General features: G+C 40.2%; 1 protein-coding gene across 1 annotated transcript in view; it reads right to left on the reverse strand.

Annotated features, from left to right (window-relative positions):
• Window positions 1-21,735, reverse strand: part of trpn1 (transient receptor potential cation channel, subfamily N, member 1) — a 173,535-nt gene that overhangs the window by 34,149 nt on the left and 117,651 nt on the right. The window contains exons 13-18 of the mRNA XM_052023457.1: window positions 17,881-18,009; window positions 16,323-16,451; window positions 14,672-14,788; window positions 11,601-11,699; window positions 10,355-10,555; window positions 4,606-4,704 (exon numbers count right to left, since the gene is read on the reverse strand). Of these exons, the coding sequence (XP_051879417.1) occupies window positions 4,606-4,704; window positions 10,355-10,555; window positions 11,601-11,699; window positions 14,672-14,788; window positions 16,323-16,451; window positions 17,881-18,009 (774 nt within the window). The remainder of the gene's footprint in view (window positions 1-4,605; window positions 4,705-10,354; window positions 10,556-11,600; window positions 11,700-14,671; window positions 14,789-16,322; window positions 16,452-17,880; window positions 18,010-21,735) is intronic.

Genomic DNA, 21,735 nt, shown 5'->3' on the forward strand with positions numbered 1-21,735 from the left:
ACCAACTGACTTGTTGTTGTACTAGAAATTTTATGTAAGTGAAAGAAAAGGTAACAAAAACTCTTTAATTCTCATGGGATGTTGTGCTTTATTTCCAGCACCATTAGAATTCAAAAGTGCAGAAGTAGCATTGCAGATTTTATTAACTGTTGGGTAATGTATCTGAGGAATAGTGTGTTAATCTTGGAGGATTTACCAGAATGATACTGGAGTTTCAAAAGCTAAATTACGAAGAAAGGTTAAATATTCCTCACATAATTCCATGAGTTTAGAAGCCTATGTTTTTGTTTCAGATTTTCAACATCTGCAGTTTGTTTGATTTTCATTGATAAGGTTTCGGATTGATCAAATCCAGTCTTTAGAATGACAAAAGGGATTTAACATGATAGATACAGTTAAGTTTCACAGGCGTTTTTTTCCCTTTCTAGCCATTGAAGATGCTGATTCCAGAAGAAGGGTGTGCAATATTAAATGTCTAACCAATCAGCTTAAAACATTTTTCTCCATAGAAACTATAAATCTGGAATTCTCTTGCTTAAAAGCTTGTAAATTCTTGGTCAATTGAAATATTCAAGATGAACCTTGATGCATTCTGGTTAAGGAGGAACATCAAAGCAAGATATTGAACAACAATGCTGTTGAGTTCAGATCGATGATGCAATAATACAGGGAAACAGGCTTGAGGAGCTGAAGTTTACACCTATCTGTGTGATTCATTTACTATAGCACGTAAGTCTTTCTCTTTCAATATGTTGTGCAATATATTGCTGCTTGGCATTGACCTTACTCAGGTGCATAATAACCTTCCATATATTTCATGACATCTGCCAGATACAAACTCTATCCTTCAGCACACATAGAGCTGCCTGTATCCAAATGTTCTTCTCCAACTTCTTATACTCATGCATGGGTTTCTTTCATTACTAAGCTCATGAATAATTGTTCCAACATCTTTATCCAGGAGATCGATAAACATGATGAAGAGCAATATCTCTCATTACTGCTCTTTGTATTGATTTCCAGAAGCAACTGATCCCCATACAAAATTAAAGGCATTAATAAACGTGTGCTGCCATAAAGGATGCAACCAATACTCCATCCAAACAGAAATCTGCCTATTAATTCCACAAGGCTATCTTAATTGTTCACCTAATAAATGGTATCTTCTCAATATCAACCTGGCTACCTTCTTCCAAAAATCTTTTAACTTCCTTAAAATATTAACAAGTATTCTTTAGTAAGCCCTTTTCTGTCAGAGTGAACATAGAATCTATCTCAATCATTCCATTTAGTTACTTCCTATAAGCCTAAATCAAACTAATTTAGGTTCCTGCTTGAGAATCATTGACTTTTTTTTAAGTAGTGGTGCTGCATCATCTACCTCAATCTATGCTAACAAACCCAGAGCCCAATGAATTGTTCATTATGATTAATTGCTTCCATTTCATTGAGGCCTAAAGCAGCCTAATTTCTTATTGTAGTCAGGATTATACCTGCATTCACTATGATACTTTCACCTGCAGCATCAACTCATTGATCCTCCCTTCTATGAACTAATGCAAGGTAACCACTTTAGTGCTGTCATATCTAATCTGTCATATCTGTCATATCTAATTCACCTTAAGAATCATTCAAAGAATTTATCATCTCCTCCTTAATTACCCTCTAATTCACAGCATGGATGAAGAAAGACCTTGCTAGTGCTATTACAACTATCCGTTATATTCTTTAATATTCTTTTAGTAGATCATTGAAGAAAGTTACCTCTTAGTTATCCTTAGCTACGATTTACCTCTGCTCTCCTGTGAACATTTTTCTTTGATATTTCTACCTGAATCTAATTTGTCCTTGAACATCATAAGAGGCAGCTTACATGATTAGTAAAATGTTTTACATATGTTTTACACTGCCTACTTTAAAGTGTTCATGATTTGTCTTAGTGTTTTCGTATTGTTGCCAGAACAGTGTTGTAAAGATTGTTAACATTAAAATAAAGATTGCAAAGAAAATACAATTTGTAAAACTGTGTATTAAAATTGTGAAGCAAAGCAATGATGGTGAGTTAAGCCAAAAATAGTGCTAACTACAAAGAATGGGCTGTAGCAGGATAATGATTAAAATTTGCTGAATGTGAGAGTGAGAATTGAGTGTTTCTAAGTTTACATGTATAGAGATGGCTCTGAAAGCATTATAGTTGTGCACTCTCTGCTAATATACACCGCTTCCCCTTCCCAATTCATGACTAGTAGAACTACTGAATAAATCTAGTTCAAGTCATAAGCCATCTTTGCTCCCTTAAATTCCAGTGATAGAGTTAAATTTTCAGTAGTTTTGATTTAGCTACTCATATTGAAAACAGTAATATTGCCCTTATGACATTCATGTGCTCTTGTCTTTAAACTGCAGATTTACACCACTCAGTTCCTTTCATTTACTACACTCACCAGGACAAGGTTAACACTTGGCAGTACAGGCGAGCCAGTTAGTGGTAGGGAGAAGGGTGAACAGGAATTAGTGAAAGGTAGCTGCCAAACTTTTCATCCCAGCAGCTCAAGGAATTAATTGTACATAGAACATCGAACAGTACAGTGCACAGACAGGTCCTTCAGCTCAGCAAGTTTGCACCGACCACGATGCCAATCTAACTAATCCCATCTGCCTGTATTTTTCTCTCAGTTTACCTCCTGCTTAAGAATCAGTAGGCCAATCAGTTCCATGTGCCTGCTTCACCATTCACTAATGGCTGAGCTTTTACCTCTCACCAATTTCCTGCGCAAACCCCAAATGCCTTGATTCCTTTCATATCTGAAATCTATGCCCAGAATATACTGAAGGACTGAGCCTCCACTGCCTTCTTGGGCAGAGAATTCCAAAGATTCACAATTTGCCAGATACAGAAATTTTTTTCAACTCTGTCCTGATGGCCAGTCCTTTATTTTGAGACCATGACTTCTGGTTCTTGACAACACAGCCAGGAAAAACATCATTGTCCTATCTAATCTGTCAAGCCTCATAAAAAATGTTATACGTTTCAATGAGATAACCTCTCATTTTTCTCAACTTTGGAGAGAATAGACCCAACCCACTTCACCTTTCTTCATGTAACAAACCAACTATCACAGAACTATGCTGCATTCCCTCTACCACTAGTATATCCTTCCTTAGAGAGGGAAAGCAGACCTGTACATAATATTCTAGATACTGTTTCAGCAGGGCCATATGTAATTAGAGCAAGTCATCTCTAGTATTCTAATGAAAATCTTTTTACAATTGAGTCATAGAGTCATAGAACTTACAGCACGGAAACCGACCCTTCAGCCCAATCATGCCAATCCAGTTGTCTAAATGAGTTAGTCCCATTTGCCTCCGTTTGGCCCATATCCCTCTAAACCTTTCCTATCCATGTACCTGTCCAGATGTCTTTTAAATATCATAGTTGTACCGTCTCTACCACCTTCTCTGGCAGCTCATTCCACAAATGCACCACTCTCTGTGTGAAAAAGTTGCCCCTCAGGTTCCTTTTAAGTCTTTCTTCTCTCACTTTAAACCTATGACCTTTCGTTTTGGACTCTCCTACCCTGGGGGAAAGACTGTGACCAGCCACCTTATCTATGCTCCTTATGATTTTATAATGATGGCAAAAATACTGTTTATCTTTCCTAATTGCTTGTTATACTTCGACATTAACTTTCAGTGATTTGTGTACAAGGATAACCAGATCCTCTGAACACTAATTCTTTTCAATCTCTCACCACCTAAAAAAATACTCCCCTTCTTTATGTTTTATTACCTTAATGGAATGACCTTGTACTTTTAATGTGAATTGGTAAATTTACCCGTGGTTTAATTTGCAAATTCCATTGACCTGTCACATCTCTGCTTGCAGTCCATAATGCAATGATTTTAAAATTCTCATCCTTGGTTCAGATTCCTCAAAATCTTTGCCCCCCTATCAACTTCTGACACCTCCCATGATCACTGTACTCCTCTTACCCTGGACTCTTGATCTTCCCTGAGTTCTATCCCATATCTTCAGTTCTCCAAGCCCTATATTTCATAATTCACTTTCTCTCCTCCTATAAGCTTAGCTCTTTCAAGCTTTTTTCTTTTCCGAATTTCTTTTCATATAGAGTTGTCGTTCAGAAACAGGCCCTTTGGCCACATCAAGTCCGTGCCAACCGTCAAACTTCCACTTACACTAATCCTATAACTTCTCCTCCCAGATTCTATCATTCACCTGCATTCTGAGAGCAATTTAAAGTGGTCAGTTTATATTTGGGATATGGGAGGAAACAGGAGTACTTGGAGGAAATCCGCATGGTCACAGGGAGAATTGTGTAAACTCCACACAGACATTATCCGAGGTCAGGATTGAACCTGGGTCACTGGAGCGGTGAGGCAGCTGCTCTCCTAGCTGCACCGCAGCTCAGGATTTCAGCTGTTTAATTACAACCCTTTTGGAGTGACCCAGACTGTTCTACCATTTTAGACAGAAGTTCCTGCTTTGAATTTAGGAGCGACTTATTATACTCAGGGAGGTTCTTTGGACTCAGGCCTCATGTTTGCCAGGCAATCTCTGGAAGAAATATTTTTCAGTCCACTTACAATATCAGTGGCATTTGCATCCGCCTTCATCTTGAGTAAACTGTTGCAGACATCAAGTTGCCCATTCGCTGCAGCCAGGTGTAGAGGTGTCCGTTTCAACTAGATGCATTTAACAAACAATTACATTAATATCTGAAACTATAAGAGCAGATCATTGCTCTCACTTCCACATTTAAACGACAAAATGTTCCAATATATCACTCAGCCCAATACATGGCACATCCCTCCCCACGATCAGTAGTATCTACAGGAAGCGGTGCCTCAAGAAGGCTACATCTATTATCAAAGAACCCCACCATCCAAGCTGTGCAATATTCTTGCAGCTACCATCGGGCAGGAGGTACAGAAGACTGAAGCCCCACATCACCAGGTTCAAGAACAGCTACTTCCCTTCAACCATTTGGTCCTTGAACTGACCTGCACAATGCTAATCACTACAGTTTAGCAACATGATGACCACTTTGATCACTAAAGTGGACTGTTTTTTGTTGTAATTGTGTTCTGTCTTGTAAAAATTGTATAATATATATTTATGTCTTTCTTGTGAATATTGCTTATACGATGCTATGTGCCCGTGATGCTGCTGCAAGTAAGTTTCTCATTGCACCTGTACACATATGTACTTGTGCAAATGACAATAAACTTGACTTTGACTTTGATCTATTTTTCTAATTTTGGCCTGTCCCATCATGAAGAGATGAATCTGAAGCCTTTTCCACTGTTGTCTCTGTTGGGTGGCTGGACCCATACCAGGAGCAGCAATGACAGCAAAGATGAAATCAGCTGCCTCCTGCAGCTCTATGGAAAAGCAGCTGATTTTCTCTGACCTTCTAAGCCTAACCATGTGAGATTTATTCTGAATATCCTTCATAGCTAACAGCCTGGGGCTTGAGCAATATATGTTGATTTTGTTATGGCATAGAAGGGGATCATTCAGCCCATTCATTCTATGCCAGCTCTCAGAGCAATCCCATCCATTCCATTCCCCCAATTATTTCCATGTAACGTGTTCTCCCTCACATGCCCATTAACACTGCCTTGTTTTCCTACCACCCACCTGCACTGGAACTAATTTGCAGTGGCCGACTAACCCACCAGCAGCACATCCTTGGAATATGGGAGGAAACCAGAGCACCCCCAAAGGGAACAGTCACAGGGAGAACTTGCAAACTCCATACAGATCGGAGGTCAGGACTGAACCCCGGTCGCTGTGTGGCAGCAGTTCTACCTTCTGGGCCACATCATTAATTGAACAAATGTCCATCTTTAAGGATGAGTCAGTTCAGTTCAATCTATATACATTCCCATGGGGAAGAAGATTTGGGTAATTATAGTCAGAACACCCTGGAAAAAAAGGACAAATATCAGATGTTGGAACATAGAATATTGAACAGTACAGCACAGGAACAGGCCCTTTGGCCCATAATGTTGTGCCCAACTAATTAAGCTAATGATGCCTAATTAAACTAATCCTTTCTGTATGCACATGGTCTATATCCCTCCATTCTCTGCATACTCATGTGTCTATCTAAGAGCCTCTTAAACGTCTCTGTCGTATCTGCCTCCACCACCACTGGCAGCGGATTCCAGGGACCTATCACTTTCTGTGTAAAAAAAGTTGCCCCGCACATCTCCTTTGAACTTTTGCCCTCTCACCTTAAACGCATGCCCTCTAGTATTAGATATTTCAACCCTGGGAAAAAGATACCAACTGTCTATTCTATCTTTGCCTCTCATAATTTTATAAACTTCTATCAGGTCTCTCCGCATTCTCTGCCGTTCCAGAGAAAACAACCCCAGTTTGTTAGGTTGCAAAATCCCAGATGATTATAGATGCAAAATCCTCCTCACGACACAATTACACAAGCAAAATCCTGGATGATTATAAAAAGACTAGAGGGGAAGTCGAAAAGGAAATAAGAGAGAGCATGAGAAAAGACAGCCAGCAAACATAAAAGAGAAACCAAAAGTATTCAATAGGGCTGTAAAGGGTAAATGGATGGTAAGATGAGAGATGGAGCTGCGCAGGAGCCAAGAAAAAGATCTACTCATGGAGGTAAAGCAGTTTTCACTAAGGAAGAAGATGCTGCCAGAGTGCCAGCAAAGGAAAATGTGGGTGAGATACTGAATGGGCTAAAAATTGATAAAGAAGAGATACTAGAAGGCTAGCCAGACTCAAAATGAATAAATTGACTGGCTCAGAGAGTCTGCATTCTGGATTGCTGAGGGAAGTATGCCTGGAAATTGTGGAGGTATTGGCCATAATATTCTAAATGTCTAGCGATTCAGGCTTGTATCTTAAGAGCTGGAGGACCACAAATGTTATAACTGTGTACAAAGACAGGATGTAAGGATACATCCAGCAAATATAGGCCAGTCAGTTTAACCTGGATAATGGGGGAAAGTACTAGTGCAAGGAATTCATGACGAACCTTTACAAAAGACTTGTCCAACTACAAATGGATTGTTATGCCCAGCTGTGCTCAATACAAACCTCAGAATCTCAAATATCAGAGCCTCATGGATGGTCCCAGTAGTGGAAAATGACAATATGATAAGTTGCATACTATCACAACTTGGAATATACCACTGTCAACAATTGATGTGCTCCCTGGGTTCACCTACTGGAACTCCCTACCCAGCAAGTCTGTGGGAGTACCTTCATTGTACATTAAATCATCACGGATAAATACATCAAAGACTGCTGTGCTTCAAGAAGGCAGTTCACCAGCTACCTTCTCAAGGGAAATTAGGTGTGACTTAGGCAATAAATATTGACCTTGCTATTGACAATCAGATCCTAAAAATGAACATAAAAGAATTATGACCTGATGCATTCAGATTTCCTTTGTAGTTATGAATTGATGTTTTTCTCAAGCTTTGGTAATCTTAAACCTGCTATTAAAATAAGTTCACTATAAAGATTCATAATATACTTAAGATTTCCAGAGCTGAGGTATTACAACATTGAACAGCAGTGGCTCTCCTTCATAGATTGTCAAACTATGGGAGAGATAGGGTGAAAACTCAGCAAGTACACCAATGTTTGACTATTCTGAGCGATACATTCCCTAACATTTATACGTCATCACAGCATAGAAACTACCCAGGCACAGCTAACTTCAATGAAAGTGTCTAGTTCAGACAGTTCAGCCCTTTGTGCACATACACATGTTAAGATCTTAGTAAGATGTCTGAAGAGGTGCAGCTACTTCACAACTGAGTCCCTTGCCAGTACTTCTAATGCAGACATCTGGCTGCAGTACTAATGAGTATCAACTGTGACAGGTCTTTCCAATATATAACTTGTTCATTCCTGCACAGTAATCACTTATTCAAAGTTCTGTGTCGTAAGGAGGATTGAGCCATCCATTGAGTTCACTCCTGGGAAAATGCCTTTCAGCTTCTCAGGGTCCCAAACTCTAAATTTGGAAAGTCTTCAGGGAATCATTTTATCTAAGCTCAATGGAACACCAACATCACTAAGTCAACGTAATCTTTTTTTAAGTTAAAAGTTGCACTCCACTGGTCTATATATAGTTCAACTCTTGGCAAGTGTCCTGTAGAAAGCTGAAGATCATAAAATATTTTCACTTTATGTTTAGAAGAGATTTTGACTTTTTAAAAGAAATCTTTATTTGTTATCAACATAGATCTCCTGGTATGAAAAAGAGGAGCAAGAGTCCTACTTCCAAAAATCCCTCTGCACCAGCTGCAGGAAGAATGTGCAAGAATGGACCTGGATGGCTTCATTTTACAGAACACCACAAGTGCAGAGGGGCTTAAGCTCTGTCTCACAATGTTACGTCATCTTTAGTAAATGAACGACCAGAATTTATTTTGTTAACCTCGTGTGAATAACATTCAGTACCTAACCTCCCCAGGATACATTTATTGTCCATGAAACTCACCACAGAAAATTAACTCTTGTAATCAATAGGAAAAGTTCCCTTCTATAACCATGATGATTTTAATGATTGCCAAACAACTTTTGGTGTCTAGCAAATGGAAAATTGGTGAAGTGGTGTCACATCCTTATCTTGTTGAAGATTTTTAAAATAGCATATGCTACATTTAAAATTTTTTTTACTTCCCCTTTTTCTTTTTCTATTTGCCTACTTCTAATCTTTTTCCCTCTTTTTATTTCTCTTTCTGTATCTGATGTGGCATTGAATTCACCTACTTAAATTTACATTTTTGTCTCAGTCCTTCCTGTTTATTTCTCAGTCCTTGAATCTCACTAGTTGAGATGATAAATGCCTAGAAATTCATTTTGGGTCTGCAGTGTTGAAACTGGTTGGCAATGGAAACAGAAGTACTAAAAGTGCTAATATAAAGTGTGGTTGCACGTTGAATTCTTCTTCTATAATTCAAGAAATTGATCAATTTTGAAGTGGAGTACAACACACATGGGTAATATTGCTGTATATTTGGTAATGTGACCGCAAATCTATTTTTCCTCTAGGTGTACAAGGTTCCAGAAGTCTAGCTGCACCATTGTCAGCTTACTTGTCTTGAAAATTCATGGGAAAATATAACTTAGAAATGAAAGGTGCAGGAACAAGTCCAACCAGGTAAAATGGGCCAGATTGTGCATCTCTTCCTCTCTCAGTTCCATTGAGAACATTTTGCTAGCTGCAGTATATGGGTCAATCTGCCCCTGCCTTTCATGTCTGCGGAATGCAACGTGGAAGACAGGAAAGAGGTGGAATCAACATTAGCGCAGAACATTAACATCTTTACCTGAGTGACTTGGTGCATTTCCTTATGCCAGCGATTTCTGATGTATGTAAGGACAATCTCATTCATTTGAGTGGGTTCACTGTACTTTTTTGAAAAAGTGTACTTTGGTTTTGCTTTATTTAATTTAATCTTGAAGTTTTAAATTAATTTTTAGTACTTGAGGATTTTTAAGTAACTCTTTGACAGTGAACCTCAGGGTCCACTGTATGAAGCCTTGTTGCTACTCACCTTATGGGATGGCCACAGCAGTGAGACCTTGAGCTTCACTGGATTCATTGGGCCACTAAAAGTAATCGTGGCTGTGGGAATGGCCCGGTGAGCGAGTGCAGACTCGGTGCCAGATCAACCACCATCCCACCCATTTTGGGGTGCCACGCCCAGTACATCTGAACTTTATTAATGTTTCAGTTGAGAAACCAGTCAAAGCTCCCTAATGACCTATTGGCATAGTAGTGCAGCAGTTGGTGCTGCTGCCTCATAGATCCAGAGTCTGGGTTCAATCCTAACCCCAGGTGCTGTCTGCGTGGAGTTTGTGGAAATACAGGTTTCCGCTGGGCGCTCTGGTTTCTTCCCAAATTCCGAAGATGTGCTGATTGGTTAGCTATAAATTACCTTGAGGTAGGTAGCGGGGATTTAAGGGGCAGGTGAGTGAGAATAAGCTACAGAAATAAAGGAAAGGGGAATGGGACACATGGGATAATTCTGCTTGGAGCTGGCACAAAGCTGATGTGCTGATTGGCCTCCTCAATGCTCTATAAGTAACAACGGCAATCAACCAATTAATTTATTTCAAGTCTTGAGATCGTATGTAGGAGCCTCTGTAATTTCCTTCTTTCACCTTTCATAGACTGTCCCCATGTTCTCTTCCAAACCTTGAGGACATTTGTGGTCAGCCAAGCCATGTCCTTGAGTGCCAAGTGGCCATTCTCAATTATGGTGATGCAAAGTGCATCCTTGTAGCTGGCTATAATCTGGAGATATTATTAACTCATTGTAAGAGACTTACCAGAGAGAGTGCATCAATACTGGAGGCATGGGTCTCTACCAGAAGCTTTACCAGCCTGTTGTAACCATTTTGTGCTCCCAGGTGAAGTGGTGTCAAGCCAAGCTTGGTTTTGGCATTGACAAAGGCCTTGTGCCAGAGCAGGATATCTGAGATCTGATCATGGCCGTTCTCTGCTGCCAAGTGAAGCCCAGCTTTACCATGCTGTAGAATAAACCAAAAAGAAGCACCATTCTTTAGAGCAGTATTGCAGGGCCTGGTGTTTTAAATGCTGATCATCATAGAGCACTACCCATTTCTAAAAGAGTCATAGAGAGATACAGCAGGGAAACAGGCCCTTTGGCCCACTGAGTCCATACCGACCATCAACCACCCATTTACACTAATCCTACATTAATCCCATTTTCATTCTTCCCACATTCTCATCAAATCTCCCCAGATTCTACCACTCTGCACACTATGGGCAATTTGCAGTGGGCAGTTAACCTACTAACCCGCACATCTTTTTGGGATGTGGAAGAAACCGGAGCACTTGGAAGAAACCCACATGATTACAGGGAAAACATGCAAGCTCCACACAGACACTACTGGAGGTCTGGATTGAAGCCAGGTCGCTGGAGCTATGAGGCAGCTGCTCTACCTGTTGTGCCACTGTGTTACCACTTAGTTTATTAAACAGCTCCTTTAAAATTGTCATCCAAATGGATGATTGGTGAATGGTGGGTGTATAGTACTGGCAGCAGGATAAATGTTGCTGAATTTCTGGCATTACAAGGTTGTATCTGGAATGAAACTCAAAAAAAAATTTCTCCACGGATGCTGCCTGGCCTGCTGAGTTCCTCCAGCATCACTGTGTTTTTCATCTGGATTCCAGCAGCTGCAGTCCTTTGTTTCTCTACAAAAATGCTGATGCTGGAAATATGAAATGAAAACAGAAAATGCTGGAAACACACCTGGTCAGGCAGCATCCTTGGGAAAAGAAATAGTGTTAACGTATTAACATGAGTGTTTTCAGCATTTTTTTGTTTTTATTTTTGCATCAGTCATGAAATATGTTACAATATTGGCCACAGCAGTGAGGCCTTGAGCTCAGGGATCCACTTGGTTGCAAAAAGTGTTAAGTATATCACACTGTGGTACTTTGAATAATGAACTGCTCAATGTCCCTTTAATAGGCAAACATATTTTTAAAATCTATACTAACAGTTAAGTAATTAATTAAATACTTCAAAATGTGTATCACGGTTACCTCATCAAATACGTCCACCCTTGCATGGTTTAACAGCAGTATCTTCACCATCTCTGTGTGTCCTCTCTCTGCAGCCAGAAGCAATGGTGAACAGCCGTTCTGTATTACAATGGGAATTGCAGGACATTTTTTTAATGTGTTTCATTATAAAGATGCACAAGCATATGGCAATTATTAGTGCAAACACTTAACTTTGTTATATGCATTATCTGAGGCTGAAGCTTGGAGAAGGGGAGCAGGTGTAGGAATATTAAATTTTGATAACTGGAAACAAGTGGAGGCATGCCTACCTCCACTCAGTCAAGACTCAAAAGTTAAAATTAAACATTGGTGCACTTGATAAATACCATCTCAGATAGCAATATGGAAACCTATTAGCACACTGGCATCTGTTAAGAGGCAAAGCGATCCCTCTTTTCAACAAAACTTGCAAACTCCAAATCAGAGCTACCATTAAGTTGAAAACTAAATTGTAAAAGCAGAAAACAATGTAAATATTTTTGATATAGATGGCACTCCTGTGTAGTTCCAATATTGGTACCATTCCCTGATTATCACACCAGCAAGGAAGAATGAACCTTATTTATAAAGCACCCTTCATGGCTTTTGGAAATCCAATTTGTGCAGAGGTGATGTGTATGGTATTTAGATATTGTTAAATGCTGATGACTCTGAGCACAATACTGAAGTTTTTTGTACAAAATATTTTGGAGAATCTATAAATAAAACAAGTAATGAGTACTACATCAATTTGACTATTTAGTTAGATAGCACAAGTCTTGCACAAAAGACAATGAAATCACTGTTTTAATCACATTATTTGAGAGTCATTGTCATTGTGCTGTTTCACCGAAATGGGCAGAGCCTACACATTGTGTTGTGGCCCTGCATCACTACCTTCCTTCTAAACTACTAGACAAGAGTACTGCTTCTGGAATAAGATGACATCTGCCCAAGCAAGCACTTGAATGCATTATGTTTCCTTACAATGTTAGCAATTTGGATTTAGATTGGATCCAGACAATCTGATGTGCTTTCTAGGAGTATAATTTGACAAAAAGGTTAACAGGAGATCAAAGAAGGAGACATTAGAATAGATCAGCAAAACAGCAAAATCTTTAAGAATCAAAGGAGGAGAATGGGGGGGGGGGGGGTCGGGGGAGGAGAGATATCGTGAGGCAGAGATGTTCAGGGTGGGAACTATATAGAGCTCAGTCCCAATCTGTACCTGTAAATGAAAGAAGTCAGGAATACACAAGAGGCTACAGAAATTTAAATATCGCAGAGGGTTTGGAGGTAAGAGGTGGTTACATTGTCAAAAGAGAGAAAGGCCATAAATTGACATGAACAAAGAACCTTCCTTTATCCAGCTGACCACCGATTAAGAAACACCCAATTCCTCACTGTTGTGATGTAGGGTATGTCATTAGTAAAACAGCTGAAGATGGTTGGGTTAACAATGCTTCCTTGACCTACAGTGATTTGACAATAATAATTAGTCTCTAACAAACACAGTCACTTCCCTCCATGTAGATATGACACCAGCACAGTTTTTCCTTGTCATTCATTCCTCAGACATTGTGAGTTGACTTTAATCTTGTTAGAGCCCCTTAGAGCCATTCATTGTTGAATGGACTGCTATATTTACACCTCTGCTGAATCAAGGATGTGATGATGGATGGAGACAAATGGACTATGTATGGAATCTAAGTAGACATATAAAGAAGGAGCAAGAGGAGGCTATTCAGCCCTTCGAGCATGGTGGCTCAGCTCCAGTGACCTGGGTTCAATCCTGACATCTGGTGTTGTCTGTGTAGAGCTTACATGTGCTGTGACTGTATGGGTTTCCCCCTGGTTCTCCAGTTTAGTCCCACATCCTGAAGATGTGTGACTCATAAGTTAATTGGTTAAATGTAAATTGCCCTAGTGGGTAGGTATACGGCAGAATCTGGGTGGAGTTGGTGGAATGTGGGGAGAATTAGGAAAATTAGTAGGGGAAATGGAGAAAAAAAATAAACTGCTGGAAGGACAGTGGGTCAAGCAGCATCTGTGGAGTCAAAGGGATGGTCCACATTTTGGGTTGAGACCCTGCATCAGAACTGAGAGTGTAGAGAGAAGATAGCCAGTATGTAGAAGTGAGAGGGAAGGGTGAGATAGGGGCTGGTAGGTTACAGGTGGAACCAGGTGAGGGGGATATTATGGGCATATGGAGCCAGATGGGGAAGGGGAAGGGGGAGTGTTGAGATAGAGGCCGGTAGGTGATACGTAGAAACATATTAAATCAGAAAAAAAATTGACAGAGGGATCAGGTGGGGGAGGGGAGGGGAGGGGAGTGGAGGGGAGGAATCCTTCTTTACTGTGTTTTTATATTATGTCCAGTCTTCTGATCTGCCACCCATCTTTCCATAATTACATACAGTCCTGTTAGAGACACAAGAAATTCTGCAGATGCTGGAATTTGGAGCAATACACAAAAAGTGGTGGAGGAACTCAGCAGGTCAGGCAGCATCCATGGAGGGAAATGGACAGTCGACATTTCGGGCTGAGACCCTTCATCATTTGAGTCCTGATGAAGGGTCTTGGCCTGAAACATCGACTGTTCATTTCCCTCCCTGGATGCTGCCTGACCTGCTGAGTTCCTCCACCACTTTTTGTGTATTGCTACATACTTTTAGAGATAGAATCAAGCTTAAAGAAAACTTTTTAGTTTAGTCCTCCCCTTGGAATTTTTCTTTGTCATTGGAATGTGTCTATTCTATTGAAAATGGTCAGCAGTTGATACTTATTTTTACTTTTACAGTTGGTTGGGAGAAGCCCATGAAGCTGGAAGTGGTTGGATTAGTCATTTATTTTTATGAACTGGGTGCATTTGGACCATTTTGCATTTCCTTAGTCAGCTTCATGGTTATGTTGAACAAGTTTTGCTGGAAGCCCACGATACTGCAGTCAAGGCATTGTCAGAGTCTATAGCCTTTGGCTTCTGTGATGCCTATTTATGAAGAAGGATTTGTCCCTGACATCTACAAGGCCTGCATTCAGCTAGAAATTTAGAAAATATGGAGGAAGAGTACCTTAGACTGTTTATTGATGGCTTGTTGCATTCTATTTGAGCCAATGTATTTCAAGATTTCAAGAAGAACGTCTGAATTCCCAACGTGTGCACAGTAGTGCAATGGAGTTTCGTGCATCTACAAAAGAAAATGTTTTACCTTTTATTAAGCTACCAAAGACAAATTTTATAACTAAAACATACAGGTGGTTTTGCTTTCCAATTATCTCCCTTTGACAAGTTTGGTATTCAATGCCATTTGCCAGACCAATGACTATTTTTCTTCCATATATTTGTCTTCCTCATCTTTTGGCGTGGCAGTATAGTGGCATGGCAGGCAGTGCTGTTGCTTCACAGCTCTAGAAACCAAGGTTTGATCCTGTGATATATAAAATCATACAGTCGTAGAGAGATACAGTACGGAAACAGCCCCCTCAAGTCCGCACTGACTGTTGATCACCCATTTTACACTAATCCTACATTAAAGCCATTTTTTATTCTCCCCACATTATCTTCGACTTCCCCCAGATTCTACCATTGACCTACACCCTAGCGGCAATTCACAGCGTCCAATTAACCTAGCAACCCATACATCCTTGGGATGTGGGAAGAAACTGGTGCTCCTGGGGGAAACACATGTAGTTACTGGGAGACCATGCAAAATTCACACAGCCAGCACCTAAGGTCAGGACTGAACCCGGGTCCCTGACGCTGTGAGGCAGCTGCTCTACTCCCCCTGTGTCTGCACAGGTTTCTCCTGGGTGTGCCCAAATCCCAAAGATGCGCTGGTTGGTAGGTTAATTGACCACCGTAAATTACCCCTAATGTAGGTGGGTGGTAGGAGGATTATAGGGGAGGTGGTTGTTGGGTATGTGAGAGAGAATAGATTACAGGGAAATTAGTGGGGGAATGGAATGTGCTCAATGGGGCAACTTGCCTCCTTCTACTTTATAAGGAAACATGAGAGAAACGTTATCTGTTTTCTCTAGATCCAGCCCTGAGTTTTGGAGTTCAGACCAGCAACTAGATGCAAAAGCCCCTGAAGGAACTGAATATCAGTGAATAGAAGGATGGATGAGGAAGTGTTTGAACCAGAAACTGATTAAAGAACAATGGTGTACTTTCGCATTCAGGTACTGTAAACATATGGTGACCACTGCTCTTGCCTATTATAAATATGTTATTTTTACAATATACTTCAGTCCCTGATGAAACCTAATCCAGAAGCTCTGTTCCATTCTGCTACATACCATGCCAGCTTCAGTGTAACAATATATTTTTCATTTTATGTAGCACAGATGTTCCAATTTAAAAATCAAAGAAAAAGAGGATGAAATCCAAATAGGACATTTGGCTCTTTCAAATGCTATGTTTCTCAGTACAGTATATGCTACGTAATTTCTGGATTCATTTTTATCCAATATCTCCATATGTTTTCCAACTCCGTTAAGAATCAAAAAGATCAAATGAAGTAATGCTCGATCCATCAAATGACTAGTTTGATACATCTGAAGCTTTCAGTGGTGTATTGCTCTTTATGTTTGTTTCCCAAGTTCATGCCTTCTTCATTTATATCCATCTCCATCAAAAGTATCCCAGAAGATAAGGAGCTTGTGACAATACTGCTGATCTTATGCTGTATATTTGACTCCTTGTGCCCCAGGTTATTTTACCAGCTTTGTTGTTGCAGTGATGTCAGCATCATACTCCATGAGAATTTTAACGATCTTAGTGTCCTCTTGCTGGAAGTGAATCATGTCCTTCTTTATCTCTGCTGCCAAGTGCAGGCATGTTTCTCCTTCCTGGAAAAAAAAGCAAAGGAAATGTAGGAGGTTAAAGTGGAGGCAGTAATATCATTCACAGCAGGTCAGCTTGCAAAATTACATGCTCAGAAAGTGAAAACAACAATACTGTTCTCTTTAATTCCTTTCTCATTGCCACAGCGACTCAATAGAATCTATTTTGTTCTTTGGAATTGAAAACAATGAGTCAAAAAGCTATAGGTAATGCTACATACAAGAAGATCTTATATTTAAGTAAACAACCTCAAAGGCTTTACAGAGGGAATGCTGGGTGTAATTTGTAAGGGAGAGAAGGATTGGTAGATGTGACTGAGCAAGTCTCAAAGTCTTGAGGATTGGGGGGGGGGGGGGTGGACGTTTCCAACTGAGAAGGTTTATGAAGAGGGTTCCAGTGTGCTGGATCTCCATAATTGGTAGAGCAATGGGAGGATAAAGATATTTCAATGTACTTCAATGTAAGAAATGTATGTTGGCAAACAAGATAAGGTTTGTTTTGCACATTTCTGGAAAGTAAATTTTTCACCTGTATCTTTTCACATCAGAAATCTTTCCAAAGAGAAGATGGTTATCCCTTATCTTCTGTTAGTCAAACTCTGAAACAAGAAACTTGAGGATTTCAAGATTGGCATGAGGCAATCTGAGCCCTGACCTTGCATTGCATGATGCTAGATTCCAATATTATCTTAAGATCACACCACACCATGGTGCTCTCGTTATTCAACGGTGAAGATTCAAAAAGTTTACTTGCAACAAGAACACAGCTTCCACAGTTTGGTTAGGAATGAGCATCCTTGATCTAGAAAAGTCAAGACTTCACTTTTGGATTCACAGTACAATTGACACCATGATATTGTGGGTCAGATGGACAGCATACAGAAGAGAGGTGCAGGTTTTGAGCTTATATTCAGCAGGAGTAGTTGAACGAGGGAGTGCGGTATGGCTGCTATACTTAGCCTGGATTCTCCACTCCTGAAGAGAAAAAATAGCCTGCTTTTAATAACACACTTAGACTGGGTAAAAAAGGAGAACCCCAGAGGAAGTATGCTAAGATTGTCCTTGCAGGAGCTGAAATAAGGAAAAGGGAGTCAACTTTGATAATATAAAGGCTAAAGAGGAGAATTGTAACAGCACTGAAATTAGGTAAATTGGTAAAAAAAAATTGAAGACATATGCTGATTTCAATAAGTAATCTTTTCCTCCCGAGAGAGAATCTGGATGAACTATTAAACATGCAAATTGTTTGAAGGCTTACCATTAGAGTCATGTTTTTGTCCAACCAATGCAACCTGTCCTGTTCTAACTTATTATGACACAGATGTTCTTTTTGGTGGTTGGAGAGGGGCAGAGGTAGTGGATTGAGACTTCTAGGTCTTTCAGTTCCTTGAATTGCTTGAATCATCAATGAAAAATCAAGTTTTCTGTTTTTTACCTGGTTTTCCTGGTTGACACACACAACAGCCTCAATGTGGCTCCTCTCGTTGGCCAGGTAGTTCAGGATTTCTTCCACAACAGTGACATGACAGTGCCGGACTGCAATGTGAAGTGGATTCTCTCCAGCCTAAAGAAGAAGCAATCTGGTTGTTACCAAAAACTGACCCATTTTTCTTACTGCTTTACTAGTTCTTAAGTTGAGAGGTACATTAAACTATTTAAGCATCTGAGTTATCTGTACTCCTCAGATTCTAACCTCTTGCACAACCCAAAATTTCCATCAATGCACTACTGGTGACTGCCAAGTTCTGGAATTCACTCTTGAAAACTCTTTGTGTGTGTCTCTCCCTCTCTCTCTCTCTCTCTCGCTATCCTAATGTTAGCTTTTCTTGGAACCTATTTCTTTCATAAAGCTTCTCATCACCTCTTGCAATATCTCCTTATGGCTCAAAATTACGTTTAGTTTAATAATTGGTCCTGTGAAAGTCTTAATATTTTTAGTACTTAAATAATATACAAATGTCTTGTTGATATGATAATGTATGCTGCACTGAAACTACTAGAGGGCTCTTTAAATTGTTCGAAAATAACAATGAACATTTTGCTTATCTCCCACAAATAGCAATTAGAGGTTTTTTTTACTAGGATATGGATTGAGAGAAAATTTTACAACTCATAGTTGGGACCTCTCTGTGTTCTACTTTGAGGAGTCCTCTGTGATCTTCAATAAGGACCAAAACAGGCAGACATCCTTTAAAGATCAGCATTTCCTGTAATACATTTTTTATTATTCCTTTTGTTCGGACAAGTATTAGCCAGGATAATATGCTCACAAGTTCAACAAAAGAGCTTGAATGATTTTTTTTGTCATATCCAAAATTATTATCAAGTGATCCAAGCTCATGCTTTCAATTGAACAATATTGATTTTAGTGCGCAACTTATGAAACTTTTATTTGATTGTTCCAGGACCCAGGGAGAAATTTAGCATTTTCATTTCTCAACAGTCATAGGCCTAGCCATTTGTCACAGAGTCAGATAGTCATAAAGCATTGAAACAGACTCTTCAACCCATTGATTCCCTACTATCAAGAACCCATTTACATTAATTCTACACTAATCCCATTTTATTTTTCCCACCTTACATCACTGTCATGTCAATGTTGTGGCAGTTACCATTGAACAGAAACATAACTAGATCAGCGACACAAATGCAGTGGCTACAAGAGCAGGTCAGAAACTGGGATCCTGCAGTGAATGACTCAGTTCCTGATGCCCCAAAGTCTTTCCAGCATCTACATGGTAGGAGCATGATGGCATACCTCCACTTGCCTGGATGTAGCACCAACAATACTCAAGAAGCTTGATACCATACATGAGAGAGCAGCTCACACCATCAGTACCACCAGACAGTGTCTGTGGTGTGTGCCAAGTATTGGTATTGGTTTATTATTGTCACTTGTACCGATTGTACAGGTCAATTCATTACACAGTGCAGTTACATTGAGTTAGTACAGAGTGCATTGAGGTAGTACAGGTAAAAACAATAACAGTACAGAGTAAAGTGTCACAGCTGCAGAGAGAGTGCAGCGCAATAAGGTGCAAGGTCACAACAAGCTAGATTGTGAGGTCAGAGTCCACCTCATCATATAAGGGAACCATTCAAAAATACACAATGTACTCCAGTTACTAGCATTAGTTATTCTGACAGCACTTCCCAAACCTAACAACCTCCAGCACCATGAAGGACAAGGGCTTCTAGCGCAAGGAACACCACCAGCTGTGAGATCATCTCCAAATTATTTGCCACCCTACCCTGGAAATACACTGGTCTTTCTTCATTTCTGCTGGGTCTAGATTCTGGAATGCCCCACCTCACAATACTGTGGCTCAAGGAGGCGGCCTACCACCATCTTTTTAAGGGCAATTCAGGATGAGTAATAAATGCAGGCCTAAGTGGTGTCCAGATACTGAAAAATAAATATATAACTTACACTGATCCTCTTCAAAAATCATAGACTCATAGAGTAAAACAGGGCAGAAAAAGGCCCTTCAGCTCATCATGTTCATGTAAACCATTGTACTTATCAACACTTAACTGCATTTGGTCCATAGCCTACTGTGCCTTGGCTTCTGAAATGTTGTGAGAGTACCTTCCTCCACCACCTCCTCAGGCAGCACATTCCAGATTCTAACACTCTCTGTGTGAAAAATTTCCCCTCAGATCCCTGCTAAACCTCCTTCCTCTCACCTTAAACCCAAGCCCTCTTGTTTTAGATACCTCCACTATGGAACAGTGTGTTGCACTGTTCTAGTCTCCATATTATAAAAAAGGACTTTGAAACACTGAAGCAAATGTAACATATATAAACAAGGTTTATATCAGAATAGAGAAAGTGCAACTATCAGGAAAAACTGCATGGGCTCTTTCATGTAGAAAAGAGAAATCTTATAGATGATTTGCTACAGGTTCATAAATTTTGAAGCAATTTGCAAAAGTAGACCTGTAAAAATATTGCTGCTTTTGGGGTCAGAAATAGGAGGTGGTCCCTAATATTTTAAATAGGGTATTCAGGAGATGTTCTTGTACTTGCCCAGATGTTCTTGGCCAGAGTGTGGAACTCACTGTCAGATGTGAATGATTTGGATGCGGATTTTGGTGGCATGATCAGTAACCTCACAGATTATACTAAGATTGGTGGAGTTGTTGACCATATGGAGGGTAGGATTAGGCTGCAGGGTGATATTGATGTGATGATGAAATGGGCTGAGAAATAGCAGGTTGAGTTTAATCCTGATAAATACGAGGCGATACATTTTGGGTGTACTAATGAGGCCAGGACATATATCTTGAATGCTAAGGTCCAAGGGAGTATTGAGGAACAGAGGGATTTTGGTTGTGAGTAAGAAGATTCTTGAAGGCGGCAGTGCAGGTAGATGATGTAGTTAAGAAGGAATATGGGATGCTGGTCTTCATTAGTCATAGCATTGAATACAAGAACAGAGAAGTTATGCTCCAACTTTATAAAATATTGGTCAGACCTCAGCTGGAGTACTATATGTAGTTCTGGTCACTATCGGATAGATGTGATAGTGTTGGAGAGGATGCGGAGCGTTTTAATTATGAGGAGACACAAGAGACTGTAGATGCTGGAATCTGGAGTAAAAACAAACTTGATGTTTCGGGTTGAGACCCTGCATCAGGACTGAGAGTAAGGGGGGAGAGGAATTCTCGACATTTCGGGTCGAGACCCTTCACCAGAGCTGACTCTGAGTCCTAATTAAGGGTCTCAACCTGAAATGTCAACAATTCCCCTCCCCTCACAGATGCTGCTTGGCCCACTGAGTTCCTCCAGCAGATGTTTCCAGTTATGAGGAGAAACTGGAGAGGCTAGGTCCGTTTTCCCTGGAGTGGAGGAGGTTAAGAAGAGACGTGTTTGATGTATATAAAGTTATAAAGGTTGTAGACTGTTCCAAAGAAATTTGAACCCAACTCATTTACATCGGCTTTACACGGAAGTACTGATGCTTGTTAATTTCCTTGCAAGTTTGCAAGTTATAAAGGGGTAGCCTGCAAGAATCTTTTCCCCTTAGCAGAGCTGAATAAAGCGGGAGGACTTTGATTTAGTATAAGAGGTAAGAGTTTAAGAGTGGATCTGAGGCTGACCTTTTCTACCCAGAGAGTGGTGAGTTCCTGTGATGTATTTCCAGGGAGGGTGATGGAAGCAGAGTCGCTAACAGCATTTAAGACATGTCTAGATGAGCACTTGAATCGCCTAGACGTTTAAGGCTACGGGCTGGAGGATGAGATTAATACCGATGCATGTTCACAGGTCAGCATGGATATGGTGGGC

Source organism: Pristis pectinata, chromosome 9, assembly GCF_009764475.1.
Source record: "Pristis pectinata isolate sPriPec2 chromosome 9, sPriPec2.1.pri, whole genome shotgun sequence".
NCBI classification, from domain to species: Eukaryota; Metazoa; Chordata; class Chondrichthyes; order Rhinopristiformes; family Pristidae; genus Pristis; species Pristis pectinata.